The sequence below is a fragment of the Rhagoletis zephyria genome, unplaced genomic scaffold (assembly GCF_001687245.7).
Source record: "Rhagoletis zephyria isolate East Lansing unplaced genomic scaffold, Rhagoletis_zephyria_1.1 Rzeph_scaffold_01497, whole genome shotgun sequence".
In the NCBI taxonomy this organism is placed as follows: Eukaryota; Metazoa; Arthropoda; class Insecta; order Diptera; family Tephritidae; genus Rhagoletis; species Rhagoletis zephyria.
The window spans coordinates 106,616-122,709 of record NW_016158581.1 but is presented as its reverse complement, the minus strand read 5'-3'; the positions used below and the strand labels follow the sequence as shown (position 1 = coordinate 122,709).

Sequence of the window (16,094 nt, the reverse complement as noted above, 5' to 3'; positions counted from 1 at the left end):
TATGTACACTACCTATTATATAAATCTATGCATATCAACAATAGATAGATCGATCGTATTACATAGTGCATTGTGCTTGCGGGCTACAACGATTTACCATTTATTCCTGATTCAAATTCTTGATCACATAATTGACTACCAACGCAAAAATCGCAAAGCTTATTCCAATCACCAAATTCGAATATAACGCTGGCCAATTTATAAGCGACTTCGATTTCTTGACGTTTACAGTTGACTTTGCCTGTAGGTCTCCGTTAGCTTCATTAGCACAAGATCCGTTATTATTTGAAGTTATACCACTTTTATCGATACTATTAGGAATTGCGCCATTTAAAAGAGCCTGCTTTTCCTTTTCGTCTTGCAATAGCTTATTAATCTCTTCACATACTTCAGGAAATAATTCACGAAATAGCGGATCTTTCAGATTGAATTCCAAAGACTTTCTGGCGTAACTCTGTTTTTCATAAGTCGTTGTCTCAATTGAACCAAGAGTTGGAGTCGTTTCAAGCTGTTCAATCACGTAAAAGTTATTAAACTAACTGTAATAACTAGCATCATATTAAATGTTATGTACCATAAAGCTAAGAAGGCCAGTCAAAATCGTTCCAACGCACCATGTTGGATTCCATGTGTCGGGATGGAAGTCTTTTGAATAAGAATTAAATAAATATTCAATACAAAATCATCTTTAATCTTTAAAAAAACTGACCTGATATACTAAGGCAGAGTCGTGTATTCGTTTTAAAGCGGCCATTTGGAGTCAACATGTATATTGAAGGTGGCTTAAAAGGAAACTCTCTAGGAAAAAGTAAAGTGCCATGGTAGTAACCTCCATAGTAAGGCGTGTTAGCAGGTCCTTTTACAACATAATGCCACTCTAGAATATTGTTTGGCAAGGGCTCTGCAGTGATATATGGCAAGGGATCACGCTTTAATCGCATATAATCTTGCCTCATACGAGATATGGCAGTTGGTTGTTTTCGTGGTTTTGTAGAAGTCATCTTTTTAAAATAAAGAGAAATATAAAAATCGTCATATAAAAAATATAATAATTTTACGTGCATGATAAGATAAAAAGTAATACGTTTAACTATGCTTTAATATCGAATAGGGTTTTTCAAAGTTGGCAGCAGTAATTCTTTTCATCGGCATATCAATTGTAAAACTTTTCCTTTATCAAATATCCAAATATTTACGTGGTGTAAGTAATTTGCTACACTTACTTTTATCGGCTTCACCGAACACGAGGTGGGTTGCTTCACTTTTTTTATACAAGCAAGCAATCAGTAATATTCATATCAATTTCCCCCCGCTCGGAAATGTTTATTGTATAATAATTATACTATAATTAAGAACATGAATCGGTTTCAATGCTTCTACAACTGCTGCGCTACTTTAATTGTTTAACTAGTTTTGAACCTGCTATTGACCCCAAGTTGGCCAGTATTAAACTAGACCTTGGCATTGAAGTTATCAAGTGTTTAATTGTATATTTTCTGAAAATGGAAAATATATAAATATTTTTTTCACTTATGCATATTTTACCTTTCCAAAACAATAATCAGCTCTTTTTTACTTCCGGCGCCACCTCCACTCTGACCACCGTTTGTTGGAACTCTCGTGATCGACGCAAAAACGATGATGTGTCCCCAAATATATGCAAACTTAGCTCTAGCCTTTGTAGATAGCAATTGGTTATATTCTTGGTATCTTCACTCTTCAAATTATTTATTCCTCTTTAATAATGCAATTATTCACTCAGACACGAAAGATTGTCCGCAGCATGGTACTGTACGATGGTCCGCAGTCCCTGAATTTATTAAATATATATTTCTTCTGTTCCTATCTAGAAATCACACTCAAAATTTGTCGATAACAGTGTCACAGCTCGATATCGATAAGTGTAATCAGAAATCGTTTGAAAAACAGCTATGTCCCATGAACCAAAAGTGCAAGATCACGTAAGAACGCGACGATGTATATGTAANAGAAATCACACTCAAAATTTGTCGATAACAGTGTCACAGCTCGATATCGATAAGTGTAATCAGAAATCGTTTGAAAAACAGCTAAAACATGAACCAAAAGTGCAAGATCACGTAAGAACGCGACGATGTATATGTAACTGGTGTAAAAAAGTTAACGGAAGCGGGTCATGAATAGTGTGACCAACTATTTCATAGCTCAAAGAAGTACAGGTTAGGTTGGGTTAAGTAACGCCGCGAGCTAACGCGGCTAATTTCGATCCCTGAGCGCTCAGTGTTTGTTCGGAAGTGCGAGCAAAAATGTTTCATCTAAGCGAGGGTTGGACAGTCTAAAAGAAAGTGTGGAGATGATTCCACTTCAACTTTCTCTTGGCCGCTGATAAAAAAGGATCAGTCGAAATTTCTAGTCTCACCGCATGAATACCAATCGCACCTTTCGTACCCTTTCCTCAATGTTAGGCTTCTACGACAGCCGCCGTTGATCATCCACCTAGTTACCTGGTTTAGGTAACCTTGAGCTAAATCAAAAACAGTGTATAGAAATCGTCCCTTAACCAAGAGTTCCACATCATCCACATAGGCGATCGCCCGACAGCCCACTTTTCCAGTTCCTCTAGAAGGTCGTTTACAACCGCAATCCAGGGCAGGGGAGAGATAACACCACATTTTGGAGTGCCGTTGACTCCCCCACTCCGTCGCGACAGTTCTTACGAAGTAAGCTTATTATGTTGGTTGCAACCACCAGATTATGAATATACTTGACTATTGCCTCTGGAGTGACATTGTTGAAGGCCCCCTCGATATCGAAGAGGCCCTACTGCGTGAAGGGATCCTCTGACAACTTTACCAATGTGTGCAGGGCGGTATTCACCGACCTTTTCTTGCGATAAGCATATTGAGCTCTTGAAAGACAGTTACTGATAGGCCTAAAATCCCTAGGAGAAACATGATAACCTTTTCCGGCCTTCGGGATGAATGCAACACTGACTACCCTCTAAGACTTGGGGATGTACCCGGTCCACATGCATGGATCCAACCAGTTGCACGACATCTTCAGAGCCCTTTGCAGCTGCGCAGATATGATGCCACCGGTCGCCGGCGACTTTAATGGTTTGAACGAATTTATCGCCCAGGCCATGTGAAGATTGTCTAGAATAACGGAGAAGAACAGGACCCGGGGGGGAGATTCTGTAACCAGTTAGCGACAATTTTCATGCGTCAAAAAGTGCGATAGCGATCCGAAAATTGTCGCTGGTTACAGAATCTCCCTCCCGAAGTACAAAATATCGTAAAGAAGTACATTTGACTCTACTTCGAAGTACAAGAGCGAAAAAAGAAGTACTGTACTTCCGAAAGAAGTACGGTTGGTCACATTATGTATGTCCAGACCACCATACTATAGCTCTGATCCAGTACTCCATGAACTTACAGGATTTTACACGAGCTTGCAGGAAGTTGCAGGAAAAATGTTCCCGCACTCCAAAATCCTCCAAAATCCTGTAAATGAGAGCGACTTTTGGAGAGTTGTGTAGAGAATGAAGTTGCAAGATTTTACCCGAACGTTTGCTTCTGGTAAAATCATGAAAAGTGTCAAGCAATCACTGGTTGACGTTTTTACAAGAAAAATGAATTTTTTGTTCCCGTACTTTTTGTTGTTACTCACTTTTTACTCCCACTTCAGAGAGTAATTTTGCTGTTTGACAGTTGTACAGGATTTTTCACGAAAAGTATTGGATCAGAGCTTATAAATATAACAAAGGTATTTATGGCAAACCTAGTTTAGATATCAACCTCGTCGAAGGTATCATATCAAAGACATACAATTAGAAAAACTCTAGAGATAGATGTCGCCTCGCCAGAAGAAGCACTACATACGCTACAGCGGAAATGGACGACACGCCATTTCTTTAAATGAAATTAATTGCTGCTATATGTATGTATGTACATATGTAGGCATATTCTAAATGTGAGAAAACAACATTTTGCTTGCATAGTCTTCTGTTCTCTTTTCACTGCAAGTTGAGAAAACAACATTTTGCTTGCATAGTCTTCTGTTCTCTTTTCACTGCAATGTTCTCTTTTCACTGCAAGTTTTATTATAATAGTATCTATTCAGCCCGAACTGGTGAACCAAATTTGTAGTTCCGTACTAGATCTTTATCGCCAAAAACGAACCAGTCCGATAGTAACTAGATCGCCACCAGTTCAAAAACAGCGATATGTGGTACTTTTAAAAAACAATTTTAGAAATCTATATCTAAAATGACGAATTTAGAACTGATTCAAAACTATAGAAAAAGGGATGCAGAACGAACTAGATCTCATCTGGCGAATTTTGTACTATTTCGAAACTATTGAAAAAGGGATGCAGCGGGGGGCTTGTTTGCTTTAAATAGATTTTTGCTTGGCGGGTTTTTCGTTCAAATACGCTTTCAGTCTGCACGTCGCAGATGCTTTTTCATAGTTTGGCAATACAAAACTAATATTTGTGTTAGCATCTTAACATTTTGGGACCTTCTGGAATATAACCAATAACAGTCAGCAGCTCTGCAAATTCAGCTACAGCCAAAGGTATGTAAACGTGTTTTCAAATGTACAATTTAATTTACATTCATTCAAACAAATTTGATTTCAGATTGAAAATACATTTCTCTGCAAATAATTGAAATTTTCTACCATGTTGTTACTTTTTTCGTTTACAACTGGTTCGAAACTATAGAAAATGGTGTGCAAAGCGAACTAGATCCCATATGTCGAATTTAGGACTGGTTCTGAACTATAGAAAAGGTAATGCAGCGGGGGACAATTTCCAATTCCTATGACATCGCTGTGTTAAATTCGCCAGTTGTTTGCATGCAAAAGAGATTTATCGCGAACTAGTAGTGGTTCTAAATGTACTAGAAGCGCAACAGTTCAAAACTAGAGATTTTCCCTACAGGGTAACGACCACTTAAAATCGATCTCAAACCTGTACTTTCGCTGTAGAAATTTTAGGTCCATGTTATGTATGTAGTTGTCAAGTAAGTCTAATGTTTTGTGTTGCATGCGCTCCACGTTTTTTGTTTTCAATCTCATAAATTGTTTATAATGACTTTTGCTGAAATTTCAAAATCAAAAGTTATCAAAACAAATTCTGTGGGACTGAGAAATATTCAGCCCTATCGCCAATTCCATGTGAATAAATCTTTCCCATAATTTAACATGCAAAACAAAAACCAATTCGGAAAAATTGTTCTTGTTTTGCTTTATAATTTTTGGGAATATTTGTTCATGTGAAATTCGCGGTAGGGCCGATTATTTTTTACTTTTTAGTCCATTTATAAAAGCGTTGTATATTAAAAAGTTTTTATTTTTATTTTATTTATTATTCTATGTAGATGCATTTCTGCATCAAAATACAAATTTTCAAAAAAATGCCGCTTAAATCTTTTTGGCGGTAAGGGCTCCATATGTATGAATAAATACTTGGAAAATCTGTATTTATGGTCCGATTTGTTTCATATTTAAAACGTATATTACTTGGATGGAAAGAAACAACTCGACAAATTAATTAGCCGTTCGGTGGTGCGTGGGTAGGTTTTTCCTCTTTTATTAAATATATAAATAACAGCACCTCATTAAATGCGCCTTAAAAGCTTTGTTAAGTTACTTGTTTATCTATTGTAAATCACAAGATATCTAAAAAACAAAAAATTGAAAATTTAACAAGTAATTTTTAGCAAAAAAAAAACCGACTTCAACTCCCATATAAAAAAAAAATATATATATATATATATATATCTCATGATCCACTGATCGGATCTCAACCTGATTAGTATGGGACCACCTCTGAGACACTACCTTTCCGATACAAAAAGATTTATCGAAATCGGTTGACGTGGTCCAAAGTTATGCGGTAACATGAATAAAAAAAAAAAAAAAAAGATTCCGACGAACTGATAACCTTCTCCTTTTTTGGAAGTAGGTTAAAAAAGCAAAATATTTTTTAAAGATACTTCATTCCCAACGCATGTGCAGAGTTTTCGCCTGAATCTCATTGTCCAAGCCATAGATGTAACGAACTTAACATGGATATGTCAGCTCGCATCACAGTGGCCTGAGGAGTATGGCTCTTGTCGCCATAAAACACATTTTCGTGGGTATTTAATAACCTTTAAAATGAATATAATAATTGGTACAGTCAGGATAAATAGTATGGTGACAGATCGCATAAAGTATAAAAACATAGATTTTCACATTTTTTGCTAATTTAAAAGTTAAAATGTTGTTTTTTTGCAGTTAAAGTAAAAAAGGTGGAAAAAGTAAAAATTTCCTGCCCAAAAATTCTACTGTGGAATGTTCTTTCACGTACTTGGAAAAGTTAAGAATAATGAGTTTTATTTTGAGTTCCCTTATAATAGCTAGCTCATATCGTGTTATTATTATGACAAAATATTAATTTGAAGAAAAAGTGGTTTGGCAAAAACTTTTGGGTTAGACCTTATCCCCGTGCTCCGTGTAGGGTAACGATTTTTTTTTTTGCAAAATTAAACAAATTTGGGGCTCAAAATAAATCTCCTTTTCATATCCCATATTCATTAAACTTACTCAGGTTATTCAGATTTTAGCCCAGTGTGTTATGCAAAAAAGAAACACTGGATCACAAATTTTAGATTGGTTTTTTTCTCCAGACGCCACTATCCAATTTCTATGTAGAATTGCTCGGTGACTCCGAAAATCGAGTTAATTTTTTTTTCTATGGATAATTGCAATTATTCGCTATTCAGCTTAAAACAAAAAGTGGTTCCACTTAATCACGTATATCTTACGTACCAATTTAACCATCATAAAATGAGATACGTTAAATCAAAGCTAATGCAATTGTCCATAAACCATATATACATGACTTTCCGATAGGACTCATAGTGTCTGACAAATTAATTAATCATTCCAGTTTTTTTTTAATTATAAGAAAAAATTAAAAAATAAACTTTAACAGAAGAAAAATTTAAAAAATAAGCTCTGTGCCAAATTTTTGCATTGCCTGTTCTCTTACAAAAAAAAAAAAAAAACATGTTACTAATGAAGCAAATCGATGGATAAATAAGGAAGTAATGAGTGATCAAATGAAAATGCGCAAAGATTTTTTGTATGAAATATGAGCCGAAAAGCGTGCTACTCAGGTGTATTTGGCGTATGAGTAACTTTCGTTCCTGCTCATTTTTCATACAAAAAATCTTTGCGTATTTTCGTTTGACCACTCATGAATTTTTTACTTATCCATCGATTTTCTTCATTCGTGATTTTTTTTGTAACAGAACATACTTTAGCACAAATGCAAAAATTTGGCACANGAATTTTTTACTTATCCATCGATTTTCTTCATTGGTGATTTTTTTTTTTTTTGTAACAGAACATACTTTAGCACAAATGCAAAAATTTGGCACAGAACCCGTTATCTTTTAAATTTAAATTCTTTTTCTGTAAAAGCTTGCTTTTTTCATTGGAAATTTGAAAAAACTGGAATGATTAATTAATTTGTCAGAAACTATAAGTCCTATCGGAAAGTAATGTATATTATCGGCCAAACCCGATCTTAGGACAAACTAGTCTAGCCTAGGCTAAAATAGTTCCACCAATATATCCGTCCAATGTGAAATCAAGTTGGACGCAACAATATTTTGGACTGCGTACTTGGAGTTGGACTGATGAGGGTTATTTTTTAAAGTGCGGTCGAAGGTCACCTACGCTTAAATGTGTTCTTTAGCCTAGGTAAAACTAGTTTGTCCTAATATCGGGTTTGGCCGGTAACATATATTTATGTTTTATGGAGAATTTTATTAGTTTTCATATTAAGATTGTTAAATTTGTTCGTACGATATTCGTGATTAAATGGAACCAATTTTGGTATTAAGCTGAATAACGGTAAATTCAAAATATCTCGAAAAGTTATCCATAGAATGAATAATTAACTAAATTTTCGGAATCAGCGAGCAATTCTATATCGGAATCGGATAGTGGCATCCATTGAACATTTTTGATGTAAACCAGTGTAATTTGTATAAATAGTTGTGCACTTGCTTGTTATGTATACAAGATTTATGGGAGGCGTCATTCATTTTAACTTATGGACGCTTCAATTCAAAACATTTGCTGGTTATTATTCTTTGAAGCTTATCAGTTAAAGCCTCTGTTCGGCTACAACATACATTTACAATGCAAGTGTACAAAAATATGTATACAATTTGCTTGTAATAGCTTGTATTTGAACAGGGACGTGCAGCGGATATCGAAGGCACTTATCTATATATTTGCTTGATCATTGGCTATAGTGCTCAGCTTATCATACAATTCCTTATCAGGCGTTTCTCACTTACGACGCATTCTGAGTTTCGTGCTGATAGGTGTTTAATTAACGATTGGCAATTGCGCTGTTTGGACCTAGTCTTCGAGTATTCAAATAATATTGCTGTGATTTTAGATTATACTAAACAAATATGAATCAAGTGGGTAGAATCGGGGTCATTGGGGGCGGTAAGATGGCACTAGCTATGATAAAAGGCTTTCTCTCAGCCGGTAAATAAATAATAACCATACAGAAATGCTTAAAATTATATTTCCATATCATTTTTTCCATGTAGGTCTTACAAAATCCGACAGTGTGATTGCTAGCGTACACCCAAACGACATACAAAGCCTTAAACAGTTCCAGGTAAATACATCATATAAACAAATAATTAAAATATTTTACTAATTTTCAATTGAATTTAGAAAATCGGCGTCGAAACGGTTGTAAAAAACGAGCCAGTCGTTGAAAAATCTGATATTGTATTCATATCAGTTAAGCCAGAGGTAGTACCCATTATCTTACCTGAAATAAAATCGCTAAGCAATAATAAATTGTTTATCTCAATAGCCATGGGCATAACTATAAAAATGTTGGAACAGGTACGCATTAATAGTAAGATATTGATTGGTAAATATTTACCTAAAAGATTATCTCCAATTGCAGCATTTAGACATTAACGCACGAGTCATCCGCGCCATGCCGAACATGCCTGCTCTTGTAAAATCAGCGTGCTCGGTATATACTCGCGGTACCAAGGCAAATCAAGAGGATGGCCAAGTAACAAAATCACTATTTGAGGCGATTGGCACCTGTGAAGAAGTGCCAGAATATTTGTTTGATCCCATCACAGCTTTGAGCGGAAGTGGGCCAGCTTATGTGTTTGTCATGATAGAAGCCTTAGCGGATGGTGGAGTACGTATGGGTTTACCGCGCGATTTAGCTTATCGTCTTTCCGCGCAAACTGTTTTAGGATCTGGACAGTTGGTTCGCGATACTAATGAACACCCGGGTGTTTTGAAGGATAATGTAACAAGCCCCGCGGGATCAACTGCTGCCGCACTAAAGGTGTTAGAATCGGCAGGTATTTATTTTATTACTAAAAAAAAAAAAATTGTTGGTAGTATTTACTATTTTAAAAATAGGTTTTCGTGGCACAGTTTCTGGCGCAGTGGAAGCAGCTACGTTACGATGCCAGGAAATTTCTGGCAATTAGTATTAATACTTAAAGTTCAATTTGAAGGAATGTTGAAGTTCTCTTAGCTTAGTGGAATCATTTCGGTCACTCTGTGTATAATAAAAATATAAACAAAAATATACATTAAATATATAATAGGGCGTGTCAATCACACAAACTACAGCATTTTACTCAAATTGTCTTATCATTTTGCTTGTTTTCGCAACCGACTTATTATTAAATCTTTGCATTTTGTAAATAATTTACTTATACAGTAAATGTGTACAAATGTAGTTAGTTTTCTCTATAGTTTTTGCTCGTTGTTTTTTAGTGACTCAGTAGAAATGCATGTCTCTCAATAAATATTTTGTTTACGATGGACCGAACAGTTTTAAATGTGCGTTTATGTGCATAATTTGTATGTCCACGTATATTATACTTAATATGTTTTGATTAATTTAGTCTATATTTTCTTGCTTATCTTTTTAATCAATATAAACTAATTTAAATAATTAAAAGTCTACATAGTATCACTAAAACTTTTTCCGCTTCTTAATACGTTCCAGCTCATTAAGTTCACCTTGCTGGGCAGAGGCTTCTTGATAGATGCGCTTGACTTTTTCTTTGCGCTCCATATCACTGAAAAGAAAATTATGTATATTTCAAAAATATTACATATGTACGTATTATGTATGTATATTTCAAACGAAAAATTCTCGTACCTTTGGATTTGTTTTTGTATTCGAATATTTTGCAAGAACTCAGTATCTCTGCGTATCTCTCGTATAGCACCTTTAGTTTCACGTCGTATTTTGTGTACTAACTTAGCCCGCTCCTCCTTTTCTTTCGTTAAACGCGGTCTCCGCTTATCGTCGTAAATTACTTCGATTCGCGGCTCAAGTAGGCGCAGCGCTTTTGGTTTCTTTTCTGGAGGCACAATCTTAATTAATTTTTTCTTAGAAACACGTTCTAAAGCAATCTTTGCCGCCTTAAAATTTCCACACACAAATTCAGGGTAAATATCTACCGGAAGACGTTCGAGTAAATGCAAAAAGGGTGCAGCAAAATAGTTTGAGCCAATATGTTCTTCTATATTTGTGATAATATCCCTTATCAATTTGAGCGCCGTATTTAAAGCTCTTATCTTAAAGTCTAAAGAAAACGCGGTCAAAACTAAGTCTTCAGATTTCAATAACTCGTCTATTAACGTTTCCTTCTCACTGATTTCTGTGACTGCCAGCAGTTTGCTCATTGGTCCAACACTCTGAAAAGGTGGTACAATTTTCAATACTTCTACTGGTCGCTTTGGTATACTTAAATATACGATCCCAAGTAAAAAGTTAAGTGCTGCTGGCAAAATCCGTTTCGATAACCGCGAGAATTCAAGGGTAAGTGTCACTAAAAATAGGCCACCGGCGATATCCCGTCGTGACCGTATCCGGGACTTTGACAATATGTGTTGTAAGAATATATAACATGGTGTTACAACAGCATGTCGGAAATCTGAAGTACTGCAGTAATTAGATACAAGTTTGAAAAAAATAAGCGTTTCAAGTGTTGGAAATAATTTAGTATTTTTACGATAACTGGTATATTTTTCCTTGATAACCTCCAATAGCGTACTTGACATTTTTTCTGGATTCATGTGAACTAAGTCGTACATATGCGGGTTTAGCTTGTCCAGTATTTTAAATTTTGTGGATATGTCGTTTGGAGTGGCGTCGGTGAAAGTTTCATTTACGTACTGCAATAGATACGCAAAAAGTTTTTCCATCTTTTCTTTGTTGTTTATACCATCCAACTTTGGATGATTACATTTTATAAGACGCTCAATTACAACACCTTGCTCCTTGGGAGCACGCTTGCGCAACAATTTATTGAAATCGTTGTATTTTGTTGGAATATCCAATGTATATGGTAAACCAGGATATTCTTCTAAATTTGCTTTTGATTTCTTTTTCTTGTTACTGCTTACAGTCGTTCCTTGTTCATTTTCAACTTCAGCCTCATCAGATTCAGAATCAGTAAGTTTTAAATCGCTTAAGTTATCTACTTTATCCTCTTCGGCATTTGAATTAATATCACTTTCTGAACCCTCTTCTTCCGCATCTTCATCTTCTTCATTATCATCGACCTCTACGGATTCCTGCTCCAATTCTTTAGATTCATTTCCAATTAACTTCGTTCCTAATTCACCTTTAGTATAGGAAATTACATAAGACAAAATGTTAATGTATAAAGATGCTTCTTTTTTTTTAACAAACCATCTAAAGTGTATGCCAAAATTTCATCTTCCTCTTCCACCGCATAACCGAAATATCCATCATCTAGTGCATCGGCTGACCGGTGATTTGGTTGATTTGATGCAACTTCCACTTCTTCATCTCCACGCATTCGTCTCAGGCGCTCTTTTTCCAATTCTTCCAACCGTTCTTTTTCTTTCTTAGCTAAATCTTCCTCTGACAATAATTTATCAGCAACCACACCTCTAGGTTCAAAAATCATTTCCTTCAATGTTTTATCGTAATCATCTGGTTTGGGCTTTTTAAGCATTTCTTTTTTTGACATTTTGTCAACAAGTCCGAGTAGATCTTTATAGTTTGAATCCAATTTTTCAGTTAAAGTGTGCACTTCATCTTTCTCTTTCGCTATCTCCATTTTACGCTTCTTTTGCTCAGCAATCATTTCATCGATTGCAGCCTGTCGGTCCTTTGACAGAGCAACGTCTCCTCCAAAGTGTGCGGCTTCAGTGAACTCAGCTGGAATCAAAAATATAGTTCAACTTTTGCACAAAGAAAAATATTTAGTACAAACCATTCACTTTCTCATCATCTAAATCTTCATCATCGGATCGCTCGTCGCGAAACTGTTCAATATCCTCGAGTGTTTGACCACGATGTGTCAAAATTTCATCGTCGTTAAGGTTAAATCTTGAAGATTTACTTTGGTTAAGCTGCTCTACTCTTGCGGCCACAAAACGTGCATTGATTACATCTTCACTAAGTTGGTCGCTATTTTGATGTTTTCCTATTCTACGATCTCGAAATTTATTCGTTTTATGCTTTGCTTGATACTCTACCGCAAGCGTTTCCTGACGTCTCTTAACAGCTTTGGCTCGAGACACACCTGGTAATCCTTTGCTGTGCTTGGAAGTCCGTCCAAGAATTTGGAACTTTTCTCTGTTTATATGCATCTCGAAAGGATTTAATCTCTTCGAAGTCGCTGGCCTTGCAGTTGCAAATGGATTTGTATTAGCTGCTGCATCGCTTTTTTTGGCATAAACTTTGTCTGCTAAAGTTTTTTTGTTTTTCTTCGCTTTGGCCATAATTATTTTTAATCGCTAAAAAATTTAAGAAAAGAGCCTATATAAAATTGAGTATAGAATGGAACAAAACATTAATTTGACATTTAATTTCGGCACGTGGAGCCAGCATAGGGTTGCATTTGCAAATGACAAATATTAAAAGGTGTTCCCACACAGGGACTTTGCGTTCAACTTTTGCGTTCAACTCACTCAGGGTTGAATGGCTATATCTTGCCATCTATTGCCGGCAATTTGGTAGTTTGACAGCTACATTTTCATTTGCACGAAAACTTCGTGGCTGCAACATCATTGTTATTCTAGTATAAAAGCAAAAATTGAGCTGTCTCCTGTTAAAATATTTGTAATTATGTATTTGGTTGTAAAATAGCCTATCTTTTTAATTTTTTAATCGATTAAATCTGGCAAAAATACGTTTTCGAAGCTATCATACAAATGCGTATATCAAGATATAAAAAAGCCCACACAAATATTGCCGCTGATATAACTTATATCTAGCGACCAAAATGACAGCTGGGCAGCAATAAATATCCTGTGGAGACGGCCAGTAATAGCAATTGAGAAAAAAGTGTGTGACGTTCGTAACTTTGAAGTTTGCTATTTCTGTTTTGCTTCTTTCTTTATGTGTATTTTGTCGGTGGTTTATTTCAGTGATTTTTTGTGCAAATGTAATTAAAATGAAGTGCGCGGTGATTGGATGCAAAAACACGTACAAAAATAATAAATTGGTCAGCACAAACATGTGCACAACATTGCTTGCATTTTTTCATTATGCTTCGTCTTTATATTCTTTGTTTACTTTTCGCGGAAAATAACATGGGGCCGAAATTACAAACGTCAGCCAGAAAATTACTTTTTTCTTTTGCTTCATCTTATCAGATCTTGTGTAGTTGGATCATGGTTGTCAGTGACTGCTTTTTTTGATATTCCCTTTTGTTTGTTTACATTTTTGTTGTTGCCTTTTAGGCTTCAGTGACATCCACAGATGTTGGCTGCGTTTCATTTATGTCAAATGCAGCATGCGAAGTTCGCTGCGATGAAGGCAGTGGCAGTGAATTTAGAATTTGGGCTAAACTGAGCAGTACTGCTAACTGCCACTGCTGTATTGTGAGTCGCTTCATTGGACACCACACTTTCTAAAAAACAGCTGATTTCGAAAAACTGCCACTGCCACTGAGTTATTGTATTTTGTGCTTAAGTTACCTTGCATGTAAAGTGTCTTTCGGAAGAGGTTTTTTATTTCCAAAAGGCAAATCACAAGGAAAATTTCCATGGTTGTATTTACTATGGGTGGATGAAAAATTTTCGGGTGAATTTTTTTTCTGGAAAAACTCAGGATAACCGGGACGTTACACATTCAATTTTCCCCTTTCAGTTTTCAATACACTCACATTTTTTCACTAACATACTCTTATTTATAACTTGAATGGGCAACTTGCCTTCGATTTTTTCCTTTCAATTGAGTTTCAGTTTTGCTTTCAATTTTGTGAAAATAAAAATATACTAACTTTCTGCATGCTAAAATGTTAATCTACAATGGAATTAAAAATGGTCTTCAGAAGCTGGTTAGTGACATTGTTTTCTTGAAGACGATATATTGATAATGAAATTGATTCTCAAATTGGATGCAGCCAACGTAATGACTTTCAATTTTGATATTTTTTTTACAAGCAATGTGTGTGAGGAAATTTAAAGGCAAAACTGATTGTGTGTCGTCAGCGTATAAATTATAAGGCTATCTGCACACTTTTCTTCCAATCATTGTTGCCTTATCGTCTCGCCCTTAAATTTTGAGGCGAGCACATGCATTTCAATGGGGGCTGCACACTTGTCGTTATCGGCTAAATATCGGCAAATCGTAGAAGATGCAGAAACGGATAAGTACGATACTGTCGTTTGCTAACCGTCGGACTGGGTTTACACAGAGAAACTTTTGTTGCTCATATTCGGCAACGTCTCTTTTGGTTTTGCCCTTCGTGTGCACACAGAGCAATGATTTTGTACACAATTGTTGTTGACAGCTGTGAACCGCCAAATTGAATTGTTCGGACGAACGAGAAGCCAAAGCGTGTTGCCCGAGCACGTGGAACTCGGTGCCCTTCCCCTTTCCTCGTCGCCCTCTCTCCAACAAACTTCGAGCTGCCGCAACAAAAGTTTCTGTGTCTGAACCCAGACTCATGCACGCATAGTTTTTTAAAGCAGTGTTTGCATTGTTCAATATTTGCGTTCAACTCAGCGCAAAGTTGCACGAAGAAAAGTTGGATGGCTAAAAATATCAAAATATTTGCCATAAAAAGGTGTTTGCATTGTTTAGCTTTGCATTCAACTTTTTGGTGAACGGCCTTTCAACTAATCGCTTAAAACAAAGTTGGTCGCCAGCCAACATTTAGTCAATCAACTTTTTTTCGTGCAACCCTGCGTTGAGTTGAATGCAAACAATGCTTTACATTTTATGGGGAAAAATTTGTGAACACGCTAATATTTGCATTAAAATTATATAAAAATGAGTATTTAAAAAAAAACAGAAAATCACTGCTCTAAGCGAATTTTTAGAAGCCAAATGAATTGAGATATCACAACCGAGTGTGCGAAAGCGTAGTCGTCATGTAATCATTGAATCATGATTGTGACGATGAAGCAACTATTATTAGACGACCAAGTGCAGAGAGCCTAAAGCTGAAGGCGCATAATTTTATTTGCTGTGGCCTTGCGTTGATCCGTTGGTGCGTTGACGACGTTGAAAAATTTGCTGTTACACACCTTGTGTTGTGCCGCTCATTGTTTTGTAAACAAATAAGCATAGCCACAAATGTAATTTCAAATGTCAACGCATGAACGCAACAGAAAGCTGATGTCACATAAAACTTTTGCTTCGCTTTACGTGACAGATTCGCNAAACAGCTGATAAGCATAGCCACAAATGTAATTTCAAATGTCAACGCATGAACGCAACAGAAGAGTAGCGAGTTGGTTTACTTTCCACGGCAACTGCGTTAACGTATTCGTAACGGCGTCGTCTGTAATAGCTGTCATACAAACACACGTATTCAATTTTATTTGACATTGACGGCGTGACGCATTTGCCGGCGAACGCATGTTGTGTAGCTTCGCGTTAACTATACAAATAAAGATGTGGTTAAACGTGGCAATGCAAGGGGTTTTAATACGCATTTTGCTGTTAAAATGCGAAATCGAAAGTCTAATTTCCCGTGTAAACAGCCAGAAAGTCCTTTTTGCAGATTTGCAGAAATCACTTTCAGAAATAAAGATTACAAGGTGTAACTG

General features: G+C 36.1%; 3 protein-coding genes across 5 annotated transcripts; 1 reads left to right on the top strand and 2 right to left on the bottom strand.

Moving 5' to 3' along the window:
• Positions 1-6: 6 nt before the first annotated feature.
• Positions 7-1,893, bottom strand: LOC108364220 (ubiquitin-conjugating enzyme E2 J2). 2 transcript variants are annotated; one of them, XM_017617807.1, is made up of 5 exons: positions 1,546-1,893; positions 1,224-1,496; positions 710-1,001; positions 575-645; positions 7-508 (listed from the first exon to the last, which is right to left on the bottom strand). In XM_017617807.1, exons 3-5 carry the CDS (start codon positions 999-1,001, stop codon positions 101-103), a joined length of 771 nt encoding a protein of 256 aa, XP_017473296.1. In that variant the 5' UTR covers positions 1,224-1,496; positions 1,546-1,893; the 3' UTR covers positions 7-100. The 2 variants fall into 2 exon arrangements, with proteins under 2 accessions (XP_017473296.1, XP_017473295.1); XM_017617806.1 differs by lacking the exon at positions 1,224-1,496 and having other exon boundaries at positions 1,546-1,886.
• Positions 1,894-8,003: 6,110 nt separating this feature from the next.
• P5cr-2 (Pyrroline-5-carboxylate reductase-like 2) lies at positions 8,004-9,678 on the top strand. 2 transcript variants are annotated; one of them, XM_017617803.1, is made up of 5 exons: positions 8,004-8,540; positions 8,606-8,676; positions 8,736-8,912; positions 8,977-9,394; positions 9,435-9,678. In XM_017617803.1, the coding sequence occupies exons 1-5, from the start codon at positions 8,462-8,464 to the stop codon at positions 9,524-9,526; spliced, it is 837 nt and encodes a 278-aa protein (XP_017473292.1). In that variant the 5' UTR covers positions 8,004-8,461; the 3' UTR covers positions 9,527-9,678. The 2 variants fall into 2 exon arrangements, with proteins under 2 accessions (XP_017473292.1, XP_017473293.1); XM_017617804.1 differs by having other exon boundaries at positions 8,025-8,540; positions 9,456-9,678.
• A 121-nt stretch (positions 9,679-9,799) lies between these two features.
• On the bottom strand, positions 9,800-12,929 carry l(3)07882 (Nucleolar protein 14 homolog l(3)07882). The gene is made up of 4 exons (XM_017617802.1): positions 12,302-12,929; positions 11,752-12,246; positions 10,210-11,683; positions 9,800-10,126 (listed from the first exon to the last, which is right to left on the bottom strand). Exons 1-4 carry the CDS (start codon positions 12,810-12,812, stop codon positions 10,021-10,023), a joined length of 2,586 nt encoding a protein of 861 aa, XP_017473291.1. The 5' UTR covers positions 12,813-12,929; the 3' UTR covers positions 9,800-10,020.
• Positions 12,930-16,094: the final 3,165 nt, after the last annotated feature.

What these genes read in the sequence shown, in the direction of transcription:
- P5cr-2 (XM_017617803.1), top strand. Translation starts at nt 8,462, where the DNA reads ATGAATCAAGTGGGTAGAATCGGGGTCATTGGGGGCGGTAAGATGGCA. An exon ending in CTATAAAAATGTTGGAACAG is followed by an intron (nt 8,913 to 8,976) that starts GTACGCATTAAT and finishes CTCCAATTGCAG; the next exon opens with CATTTAGACATTAACGCACG. An exon ending in AAAGGTGTTAGAATCGGCAG is followed by an intron (nt 9,395 to 9,434) that starts GTATTTATTTTA and finishes AATTGTTGGTAG; the next exon opens with TATTTACTATTTTAAAAATA.
- LOC108364220 (XM_017617807.1), bottom strand. Translation starts at nt 1,001, where the DNA reads ATGACTTCTACAAAACCACGAAAACAACCAACTGCCATATCTCGTATG. An exon ending in ACTCTGCCTTAGTATATCAG is followed by an intron (nt 646 to 709) that starts GTCAGTTTTTTT and finishes CTTATTCAAAAG; the next exon opens with ACTTCCATCCCGACACATGG. An exon ending in CTGGCCTTCTTAGCTTTATG is followed by an intron (nt 509 to 574) that starts GTACATAACATT and finishes GTGATTGAACAG; the next exon opens with CTTGAAACGACTCCAACTCT.